The sequence below is a fragment of the Ursus arctos genome, unplaced genomic scaffold (assembly GCF_023065955.2).
Source record: "Ursus arctos isolate Adak ecotype North America unplaced genomic scaffold, UrsArc2.0 scaffold_8, whole genome shotgun sequence".
NCBI classification, from domain to species: Eukaryota; Metazoa; Chordata; class Mammalia; order Carnivora; family Ursidae; genus Ursus; species Ursus arctos.
In genome coordinates, this window is record NW_026623100.1 from 49414167 (window position 1) to 49425879 (window position 11713).

The following is an 11713-nucleotide window of genomic DNA, read 5'->3' on the forward strand; positions in this document are numbered from 1 at the left end:
TAGCCCAAGTTATCAATACAATCTGTCCTCTGGGGATATCTCAGCCCCATGTAGGGCTTTGTAGTGGAGGGGAGAGAGGTGCCTATCAAGCTATCATTTAATCGGAGGAGGAACAATACCACTGGACTTCAAATTGTCAGTATCAAAGGCTCACCAAAACTCCTGTTATTCATTCTCTCAAGGAGGGAAATGCCCAAGGACGTTCTCTCATTGTAGAACTGCCCTAATTATGGTGCAGAAATTAAACTGCACTAAGAAACACAAAATTATCCATGCAAATTTAGTAGTACCAAACACCCACTCCTTTAATTGATTTGACCTAGAGTCAAATCAGCACATAAAATTTAGTATACAATTTTTATGAAAATTTGCCTCTAAAGCATAATATCTGCAAGTTACTAAGGCCAACTGCCTAAAGGGTCCTTAAATGTGTTCAAAACTAGACAGAATTAAAAGACAACTATAAGGATATAGAAGAATCCCACCATTCATATAATAATTTGAAGAATGTACAAAAACAGAAAGTATGAACCAATTGGGTCTTCTACAGAAGATGGGTTGTCCAAAGAGCAAATGGTTACATTCTCCAGGCTATTGAGAGAATCCACAAATGAGTCTCAGGAGAACAGCAAAGGGTCTTGATGCTGGACTATCTACAGAGGCCCATGACAGAAAGAACCTGGATAGGGTGGATACACAGCCTTGTGGAGGTTGAGAACCATACCTCCACCTGTGGTAATAGATGCATACAGACACCCATGCTCACCATGGTCAGGGACACAGAGAGACGCCCCTTGGTTCTCAAGCATTTATAAACATACCTAAGGGTCAGAGGGAGGAATCTAGAACCAGGGCTCCTCCAACTCTATAGATTCAGGTTTAGTCTTAGCAATTATTTTGCTACATTTACGGTGATTCAGTTACTTCTCCAAACTGGAGAAACTTAGGGAAGGGCAAATTGCCTGCAGGTGGAATGCAGGGAGGGCAGTGCAGCCCTAGAATTTGTCTTGCCCAGACATAGCCTCCTCTGATTGACTGAATCACCAAGGCTGGGCCTCCAACAGCATCCGCCTTAGTCTAAACCAGGAGAGGGACATCTCTGAGTCCCTGGCTTTGAGAAATCAGGATGACACACTCTGGGCAGGATCAAGTGCTTACTCATTCAGAGGCCTGAGAATGATCTATCCAGGAATTGAGCTATTTGGGCACCCACAGAAACGCACTCTTCTTAAGGGTCAAGAGATAGAAGTTCTAGTTCATCACTAACTTTGTCACCAAAAAGGACAGGGATTGAAGCAGAAAGTCCAACACCCAGGTGAAAATGAATGTGAAAAATGAGCTTGATGCTCTCAAGTATATTCATCAGAGGTTTGGTTTTCCTCTCTAGAAAAAAGAGGAAAGATGCCATGTTTTGTGATTTTGGATAAACCCTCCTGGATTTCCTATATTTATCTCCTTAAAAGGGACTCAGTCCTCACCCCAGCAAAAAAAGAAAGACATTTCCAGATGAGTAAAACAAGGGCACAGAATCATACTATTTTAACTCATTTTAATTTTTATCAAAGTAATACATGCACATTGCTTTTAAAGGCCAGATAGAATTTTTAGAATGCATAACTATAAACAACAGACTCCTGCCCACACCATCTTCTTTCTCTTAGCCCAATCTTCAGATCCATTCAGGAAAGGTATTCTCTATTTGCAGGAATCCCCATACCTCTCTCCTGGGCTGAGCCTTACCTTGTGACTCCTGGGTCTTTTACTTCTTCTTGGTCTATTTCCTTTTCTTTTCTTTTCTTTTTTCTTTCTTTCTTTTTTTTTTATATATTTTTTGTTTAAATTCAGTTTCGTTAACATATAGTTTAGTTAATATAACATATAGTTAACATATAACTAATACTGTATTATTAGTATCAGGGGTAGAATTTAGTGATTTATCAGTTCCATATAACACCCAGTGCTCATTATGTCAAGTGCCTTCCTTAATACCCATCACTTTTCCTTTTCTAGTCCACTTCTAAGGGGCCATCTAATCATCTAGGTATAAATGTCAGAATACTTCATGTTTTTCTTTTCCTTTAGTGCAATCACTTCTTTAGAGTTTGCAGTATTCACTCCACTTTCCCACCTGGTATCAGGCCCCTAACAACATCCTAGTCAAGGTGTCCTAACTTCCTTGTCATTTTTCTAAGAATGGTCGGGGGGGATGATATTTTGGTTTTGGAAGCTGTTCCCTCCTTTTTATGAGACCTAGTGCCAAAATGTTGCAAGCAAAGAGCAAGAAAAGGAAAGGCAAAGACCCTCTCAGGACACTGGCTTTGGGTCTGCAGGGAAGGTGTTCCCACACTCCTGGGTGTAGTCTGGTGTCATCAGATTTCAGTAGGTGGTGTGTGTATAGCTGTTGCAGAGGGTATGACGATCCGCATCACCTTGGCTTTACCCATTGTTAAGCACCCTCGGAGAGACCTGAGTAGCTCTCAGACTCAAACTCTTTCCAGGGTGGAGTGTCTCATCACTTGACCCATTGCTCCCTTGGAGAAAAATCCCACGGTTCCAAATCTTCTGCCCACCCCAGGCTTCTTTATATGTGTCATGAGAGCCTCTGGGATTATCTTCTACCCTCCTACGTATCTCAAAGTTCTGAGTTGGGGTGGGAGTTTCCACCAACTGCTTCTGAAGAATATTGCCCCACAGTCCCTTCAAGCTCTGCTGGGGTAGGGAATGCTAGTCTACGGAATTTTGTTACAGTAGCCCAAACAGACTAAAACCTCCCTCGAACTAGGAGAGCCAATAAAATATCTGAGAATACCTCTTGGGTCCTTCTATGATTTCTCCTCCTCCTCTTCTTCTTCCTCGTTCACCACGACCACTTCCTCACCTTCTCTGTCAGAGGGTGCAGTGTAGGGTGGGCCAGCCGTCTACCTCCAGCTCATCTCCAGTGCTCTTGGGATTTCTGAGAAGTTAATATTTATAAGAACAGCCTAGGGTTATATTGTGGTTTTTTATCATTGTCTACTATTCTTTCTACACATTCAGCTATTTATAGAACTCAACATTCTTTGCAGCCTTCTCAGAAAACCTGCTTATTCTGTGTCCGTTTTATTGCCACCACAAGCCTCTCACAGCCGTACTTGGGGTCATTTAGTGCTTAGTCCTGACCTCGTCAGAGAAAAAAACTGAAACACTGGATTCCCCTGTTATCCTTTTCCTGTGCCCTTTAGTGGTTTATGAGAATGTATGTTGGTGAAGGCTTGGACAAAATCCAAGAGGGAGATGCCATGGAATCAGTGGACATTGGCTGGAGGCCCCCTGGGAAGCTCCGGGCTGTGCTTTGTTTCTGCAGCCATCCCCTCCTGAGAGGATACCCTAACATCATCGCAATCCCCTAAGGTCAGATTGGCTTGCAGGGAGGAGGAAGAAGAGTTCAGAAGGGAAAGTTCCTAGCTAGCTTTTCTGTGCTTTCCTTCCTCACCTTCTCTGAGGAACACTGATGTTTCTTGCACCTTTCTTGCAGTTAGGACTGCCTCTGCCATGATAAAGCAAACTCCACTCCGACACACCTCAGTATCATTGGAAGATGTTAATACATGCAATGAGAATTCATTTGTTTCAACAATATATTTTGTGTGACTGTTATGTAGGAGGCAAGATTTGGCACCTAAGGAGTATAGAGATATCAAAGTCACAATCCCTGCCCACTATGTACCTAGAATTTGGTTGAGGAGAAAAGAGCAAAGAAGCCAAGACAAGAAAAAACTCTAGCACAAGTCTAACAAAAGAAATGTCTGTCACGTGATAAGGCAAAGTGCTACAGGCTTCAAAGAAGATACGATGTTGGATTTACTTGGGAGAAGGAGGAGCAGCCTCTAAACACTTAAGACAGATGTAGGATATTAGGAAGACGTAGGCAGGTGAGAGATGCAATGACCAAAGTGGTTGAGATGTTTGCAAAAGCATGCGCAGAGGCACAGAGAGAAGAAATCCAACGTGTTGGGTGCAGCTGGTAAGAAAAGCAGCTCGCTTTGACTGAATCTGTCTTAGCCTGGGTTTACACTGGAAAGCAGAACCTGAGACAAGCGTTGGCATTCAGATGATGAGAAGTGATTCCAGGGAACAGGAATGGGGCATAGAGAAACCAAAGCAGGGAAATGAGATAAACCAATGCAAGGGTGTATTCTTGAGCTCAGGGCTGCGGTGGATGACTATGACTCAATTCTACAGGGACCCTCTGAGGAACCATGTAGGTAGCATGCGTCTCAGAATTGTGCACCTGAAGGATCCAAGAGAGTAGCAGGTTCCCACCCACTCCCACCGCCCACTGGTCAAGGGTTCTTCGTTGGTAGCTCCCTCTCACTTGCAGGTGTGTGCATGTGTGAGTGCCAAGCAAGTTCCTGCAATTGTCTTCCCCCAAGGTGTCCTGGGAGCCCCCACGCAGAGGCAGACAGATGCTTGGCGCAGCTGAGATGGCATGATGTCAAGTTACACCTTCTCAGAGCTGGACACACAGCAATAACTAGAGTAAGAGGCAGGCGAACAGGATGTAAGGGGGGATTCAGGGATTATCCCAGAACCATGGCCAGTGAGGCACCCGGAGGTAATGCCACAAGGACAGGTTTTGGAAGAGATTATGCTTGGCTAAGAAATTTGAACTTAGTTAGCAATGGGTGTCCATTGCAAAACCTGATACCACTGCTTGTCATGTGCAGAGAAGGGCAAGTTCTCCGGAGGGAAGGGAGCCCATCATGCTCACATTCATGTGCAAAATATTATGGTAAATTACAGTTCCTTGTGATTGGCTAAGTGAATTTGGTGATTTTATTACAGGTTTTAAATAAAGTAACCCTCACCAAATGGACAACTGGCCTAAAAGCATCCCCATAAAGAAACTGTTGATTAAAGATTTGACTAAAATTCCAGAAAACATGAATAATAACAGGAAAATATCAAAACCAGTACTTCTCCTTTGAGTTAATATATAAGTAAAAACAAAGACAATGCAATAAGTTCTGAGAAGTCACCTGAAAAAAATTTAAACTGATGCAAGTGATTCTCTGAAATATGGATTGATTTAAATTCACTACGGTTAATAATTACTCTTAACCAAAGTATGTGTTATGTGTTAAATTATTAACTACTGATATTATGATGATCAAGACACATAAAATTTTTATTTCACATTTATTTTATCCTTTAGATTCATCTTTGGTGGGGCACCTGACTGGCTTAGTCAGAAGAGCATGTGACTCTTGATCTCAGGGTCATGAGTTTGAGCCCATGTGGAGTGTAGAGATTACTTAAATAGATAAAACTTTAGATTCATTTGGGACACATATCATAATATTTATAATAAACATGCAGAGAATTAACAAATAATACTCTTTTATTGATAGGGTTGTAGAACAAAAATGTTTGGAACTCATATCTCTAGGCCATAGGTTGTCAGAAGGAAAAGGAAGAGAGAGGTGTGTACAGGAAGCATCTTGGATGTTGACTTAACTAGACGTGACAGCTAAGCGGATGGCGGGACAAGAACAGGAAAGAATAAAAAGTAACTCGGGTTTTATACTGGGATGATGTTCAGATGGGGAGACATGGTGCAGAATGAATGTCTAAAGGAAGAGGTGGTTTGGGGTGATGAGAATGAGGTGGGCTATGGATGGGCATCAGTGCATGTTGGTCTCTCAAGATGACCTATTGTGTTTTGGAAAGGAAGATTCTCTGACTGCTTGATCCTCTGTCCTGGAATCAGTCATGACAGCCTAGCCTAATTTTGGTCCTCAGGCTCTAAATAGAAGTTAGTGGTGTAATTTTTGCCCCTCTCCTTGGTGAGAATGACAGGCTGTCCTGCCATTTTGGAAGTGGCTATGAACCAGTCCGGGTAGGAGACAGACTGAAACGTAGAGGTGGAGCCCTCCCTACTATGGAAAAAGAGAAAGGGCTTCTGTGCTTTCTTCTCGTTGGACATATCCATGATCTTTTTCTCCTAGGATTAGGAAAAAGGCTTATTAGAGAGGATTACTGAGAGGAAGGGTCTAAACTAACACAGCCCTGAGAGTGACTGCTTTCCCCAAAGGGAGGGACAGAGGCCAGGGATACAGGCAGATGAAAGGACACTAGGTGTCAAAACAGACAACCCGCTGGCTCCTAATAGCTTGGCTCCACCCCAGCATCCCATAACACCAGGTGTTTCTGGTTCTCAAAGACAGCACTATCTTCCCTGAGAACAGAGACAGGCTTAAGTCCCTTTTGTGGGTGCTCCTGGTGGGCACCCATCTGCAGGTGTGGGCATCTCACAAGATTCCCAGCCTCCAAGTGGGTTGACATCTTACAGCATTCATCATAACCAGAAGGATTCGCTTCATAACTACAAATGCTACCTTCAGCACAGAGACCACAGGCATATTATCCACAAAATCCAGACTAACAATCTCCCCCTTGTCTCCTCTGCCACACAATGGCCTTTGCTTAAGTGGGAGCCGCCCAGCATCTTGGAAGACTTCTGGGAGGCAGTTAAAGAAAACTGAGGATGAAGAAACCACCATTCCTTGGCCTATATGAAACATTCTCATGGGCATACCCTCTGGCTTTCAGAGAATGCTCTCATGTTCAAATGATTGTTACACCCATGCCCATTGACTTGGGGGTCAGCCAAGTCACATTTCCTTCCTTAAACTGAACAATCCAGGATTGAAAAAATGTCATTTTTATTCAGCGATATGTTAAATGTAATAAAAAGTGCATCTCACAGTGCTTCTCTCCTTAGCTGTACAACCACTCACCTTAAGCTGCAGAGTGGGCTGGCCTTGAATTTCTGCACAGAAGAGACAAAGATGGTTGCCCTTGATGCCCAAGTAAACCGGATTGCCTTTTCCTGCATCATGAAATTCTTTGTCTGTACATGTTATTAAATCAAGACTGACTGGAAACACAAGGAAAAATGGAAACAGGTATCAGGCCCCAAGCAACAAAAAGTCCAGTCCTTCTGGCCTGACATTACTTCTCCCAGCCAGGGGGGATGCTGAGCAGTCAGGACTCTCTCAGAAGGCTCCTCCCATTCACCATGTAGCTGAGATCCTTCATCATTATCTGAAGCCCATTTTCATTCTCTTACTTAATATCAGAAGTTGTTACCAAGGCATATTGCATCCCAAAAATAAAAATAAAACTCCCCACCACATTTGCAGCTAAATTTGATCATACACTGAAGTTGTAGTCCATTAGATAAATGTGAAAGTGTTGTGTGGGATTTCTAAGAATGTTCTTTAAAAGGAGTTGACTCAGTTGGGAGAAGCTCCTTTCTTATACCCTGTGTCTTCTTACTGCCAGACTCAAATACTTGGATGATGGTTGAGGAGAACTTGAGCTTGGTAAAGCAGAAAGCTAGAATCTTTGGACTATGGGGGTATCATGGAGTCACCATACAGGCCTCAGCCTGCCTGCTCAGGCTTCTTTTTCATGAGAAAGAAATAAACTTCTTAGCTAAATCCCAGTTATGTGGGTTTTCTGTCACTATCAGCTGAATTTAATTCCCAACTAATTTAGCCCAGGAGCCTGGGTGTTCTGCATCTATCCATCTGGGCAAGGGGCTGAGAATTCTCCAGTCAACTCTCTTTATTGAATTCCCACTCAGGACAAGGCTGCATGTGGGCACCAGAGATTTAGCTGAGGATAAGAGAGACATTGTCATTGCCCCTGCAGAAAATGAGACCAAAAGATGTAAGCAGAGACATGACCAGAACCACAATAAATTGCAATGCCTGCTTCAGGGGAAGGGACCAAAGCCTGGGACAGTAGGAGACCAAATTTAGATAGAGGAATCAAGAAAGACCCCTCTGCAGAGGTGAAGTTCAAACCAAGACCTTAAACTTAAGAGGAAACTAGTGCATGAAAACATGGGTGCTGGAGCAGGGTTGAAAGGAGAGTGTCACAGGGAAAAGATGGGTAAAGGCCCCTATGTGGCTCTGAAAGAAGACTGGCGCCCCTGAGATTTCCCTACTGGCCCCCACCTCCCACCCCCCAAAACACAAACACATGGGAATTATACTGTTCAATTAACATTGTTCAGAAGGTCACTCTTCATGTTTTGTAGAGAATGGATGAGAGGCTACACAAATGAAGGGGGAGGGAGGGCAGTGAGGAGGCAATGGCAGTGGCCCAGGTGAGAGATTATATTATCTTAGAAATAAGGCATATTTTGCAAAAGACTCCTCAGTCTTTGTTAATGGATTGGATAGAGATTGAATCAAGGATGTCTCCTGCACTTCTGGCTCAGGGAAACAAGTGATGGTAATGCCACTATTAGAGATGGGGAAGACTGGGCTCATCAGCAGTTTTGAGAAGTCAGATCCATAATTCTGCTTGGGATAGATGAAGTTAGAGATGTCTGAGGGGACATCGAGAGGACATGCGTAAATTGTCCAGAGGGGACTTCTGGGTTGGAAGCATAAACGTCAGAGTGATAGAGGTGATACATCAGTCTAAGAGACCAGCTCCGAATCCCTTCAGAGGGGTTACATAATGATTACAGACTGAGATCTGAGGATCCCCAGTGTTGGAGATTTTATAGAGAAAGTGGAGTCGTAAAGAATGCCATAGAGAAGCCAGTGAACCACAAGAGAATGTTCCTACAGAAGGAAAGGTGGGGGGGGGTGTTCGAGAAAGAAAGAGTTATCAGTTATGCTGACTGCAGCTGAGGAACCAAATAATGTGAGGAGAGAGGAGCATATTTGGTGACCTTGGGAAGAGGAGCTTGAGAAAACAGTTCAGAAGTCAGGTTGTTTAATGCAAGCGTGAGCAGGAGATAAAGTGGAAACTAGTTGTATAGCCCACTCTTCAATGAAGTTTGGCTACGACTAGTACATAGCACTGTATAGAGGTTGGTATATAGGGAAAAAAGCCTGGTAGCAAGAATGGAATGTGGCAATCAAGAGAAGGTGTTTAGTATTAAATTTAGAAATATTATATTAGAGCATGTCTGTCAGTGATAGAAAGGATACAGCAGACAGACAAAGGTGGAGTATGCAGGGAAGAGAAGAATTAAATCAAACACTGAAGTCCTAGCAAAAGGGAAAGAAGTTGAGACAGATTGACTTTTGCTGAGAGGAAGGAATATCCCCCATTATTAGAAGAGAGGACACCGAATTAGGAAAGTGTGTAGGTCTGGTGGTGAAAAGATGACCAAGTTTGATTCTGGGGACATAGGTAGCAATAGTTGAAATTTAAAGGAGAGAAACTCCAAGGAGAAGGTCAACTGCTGCTTAAATGGACATCTCTTCTTATCTGAAGACATTTTCTCTTGATAAGAAGAACTGCCAACCCCTCACACCCTCATCTCTAGGTGCAGGGTTCCCTCTGTGAAGAGAACCTTCTCGTCCTTCCTGTGGACATTGGGCTACCGCCCAGAAGCAGGAGGGGCCCAAGGCCAGGCTCAAGCAAGCTCTGCAGTGGAGCCGGTGTCCCTTTTAGAGGCGACAGTGGCTTTGTCTGTCACTCACCAGGTATGACATTGCGGCTAAAAGGAGTTGCTATTAATGAATTTTCTTTCAGGATCCACACCATCTGTTGAGAATCATACACACCAAAGATTCTGGGAAAATCCACCGCTGAGAGAAGACAGAAAAGCACAAAACACATATGAGGCTATTATATTATAAACTTCAGGACTCTAGCTGCATCTCGGTAATAATGGCTTTTGAATCCGTGGGGTAGGCTTACTGACTTGAGAAAGAGTGGCTATAAGAAAGAGAGAAGAAATTAAGACAGGAACTGGTTTGTGGATCAAAGTGTCTGTAAGGATCTACCTGCATTTATAGTTCCCAACAGATTTTCAAGATTTGTCTTTTTTCTAGGGATATCAGTGACTTGTCTTTTTCTGATTGATAGTCTCTAGGTAGTAACAAAACCAAAAATATTCAAATTGGTCATCAGTATATTTCTTGTTTTTTTCTTTACCCTCTTTATTGAAATAAATAACAATTCTGAACATACATAATAAGAAAAGAGCTAAAGGCTCTGAAATATTCAAATGCAAGTTTTGCAATCTGCATATTTTAGCAAGAAATAAATGCATCTTTAACTGAGTAAATGATGGGGGCCCTTGCACTCTTTTTTCTTCGGTGAGGCAGGATGGAGCTATTTCCAAGCTGGTTTGAAATTCACCACTCACCTTGCGGGGTAGCCATGATGGCTTCAGAGCTTCCTGTGAAGAGGACAAAATAGATGAGATGATAGAGAGGAGGTTGTCAGCAGCTGGTCTTGTGGGTGAAAGAAAGAAGAAAAACATGTCATCCATGTCTCACTGCCTCTCCTCCACCCTGGAATTTTGTGTAAAAATTCTTTTGAGAAACTGCCCCAAGATCCTGCCCCAGATGCACATTTGAGACTAGGGACGGGGTTTTCCAAGGCCAGAAAACCCCAAATGGAAACTCCTGTCTCTGTCGTGACTAGGTAGTCCTTGTTCTCCAGACTCTGGTGGACTTGGGATGCCCTCTATCCATCACATCTGGGATCATTAGGAGGTTCCAGAGCATCACCTCAGGCACTGCTTAGTGCAACAAGTCTCCAGATTTAAAGGAAGGTATGGAGGGGAGACTGTGCAGCTATCTCCTTTCTAGCCTCCCATACAGCTGGTGAGTCACCATTCATCCTGACATCAAGCTTGAACACTACTAAATAACTGGCAGCAAATCTGCCTCTCTGACCCCCATCTTCCCCCATTTTTCATCCAAAGAGGCATCACTACGATCTTGCACATGGACATCTACGAGCTCCATTAGGTGTTTTGACTGTCAGGGGCCATCTGTCCCTGGGCTTCTGATTAGGGAACCAGGACAGTTCCCCCAAGAAGCCCACAAACTCCCCATAGTGAGAGCCAGCTATTTACATCCCTCCCCACCTCAGGATCCTCACGGCCTAATTCAATAGTTATCATTGGACAGGGAGTAAGCAAATCACCACCCGCACTCTTGGAAGAAGCCCTAGCTCCTCCAGCACCCTGTGCCTTCCACCAAGGCCCCTAAGGCTCCCCAAGGCTAGACATAGAGCAGTGAAACAAGACTCCCCACAAATGGCTTCTGAGCTGAAGTTACCTTTGTCTATGAGATGCTCTTGTCCCTGAATCCAAAGTTAAGGTTCTGCATCCAAGGGCTCTGGAAAGCTGTCTGGGACTCCTAGTTCCTTTACTGAAAAAACAGGAGAGACCAGAGATCCAGATGCAAGAAAACATCAAAGGTCAACAGCCTTCATGACTTCAGGCTGCACCTGTAATCTGTTATTACGGACTATGGCTTCCTCTGGACTCAGGTGCTCTGACTGACTCCAACAGGTCCCAAGCATTTTATTCACACGGGGAAGGAAGGAGGTTCTGCCTCACTTGGGCTGGGACTACCTGACACCCGATATTTGCTGGTTCCTGGTGCCAGAGGATTCAGTGAGTCTTTATGTAAATGTCAACCAAGCATCGCTATGACTTGTCTATTCACCCTGAAAAAGTAGGGCATGCAAAACCCTTAAAAGCAACAATCAGGAAATATAGTCATCAACACCAAGTTTGAGGAAAGAAACATGGGACTGCCCCAGGGCCGATGACTGGATTCTGTTGCCACAAAATGACATACTGGAATGTTATCCCTAGGAGTGGAAGCCCATAGTAGGTTCAAGATAGACCAAGGAAGGGCTGTGTCCCCTAAGACCTGTGTAGCTTGCAACTACTCCT

General features: G+C 43.7%; 1 protein-coding gene across 1 annotated transcript; it reads right to left on the minus strand.

The window, feature by feature from the left end:
- Positions 1-2822: 2822 nt before the first annotated feature.
- Positions 2823-11179, minus strand: LOC113268188 (interleukin-36 beta-like). Its single transcript, XM_026516524.4, has 7 exons — positions 11088-11179; positions 10166-10253; positions 9495-9602; positions 6780-6919; positions 5771-5983; positions 4320-4417; positions 2823-2883 (listed from the first exon to the last, which is right to left on the minus strand). The coding sequence occupies exons 2-7, from the start codon at positions 10179-10181 to the stop codon at positions 2823-2825; spliced, it is 636 nt and encodes a 211-aa protein (XP_026372309.4). The 5' UTR covers positions 10182-10253; positions 11088-11179.
- Between the last annotated feature and the right edge of the window lie 534 nt (positions 11180-11713).

Bases quoted from the DNA above. Each gene is read 5' to 3' on its own strand.
- LOC113268188 (XM_026516524.4), bottom strand. The intron at 5,984-6,779 runs GTGAGTGGTTGT...TCCTAATCCTAG, and splicing joins AGCCCACTCTGCAGCTTAAG to GAGAAAAAGATCATGGATAT. The intron at 4,418-5,770 runs AATTAGGCTAGG...GGGGGCTCCCAG, and splicing joins ATTTAGAGCCTGAGGACCAA to GACACCTTGGGGGAAGACAA.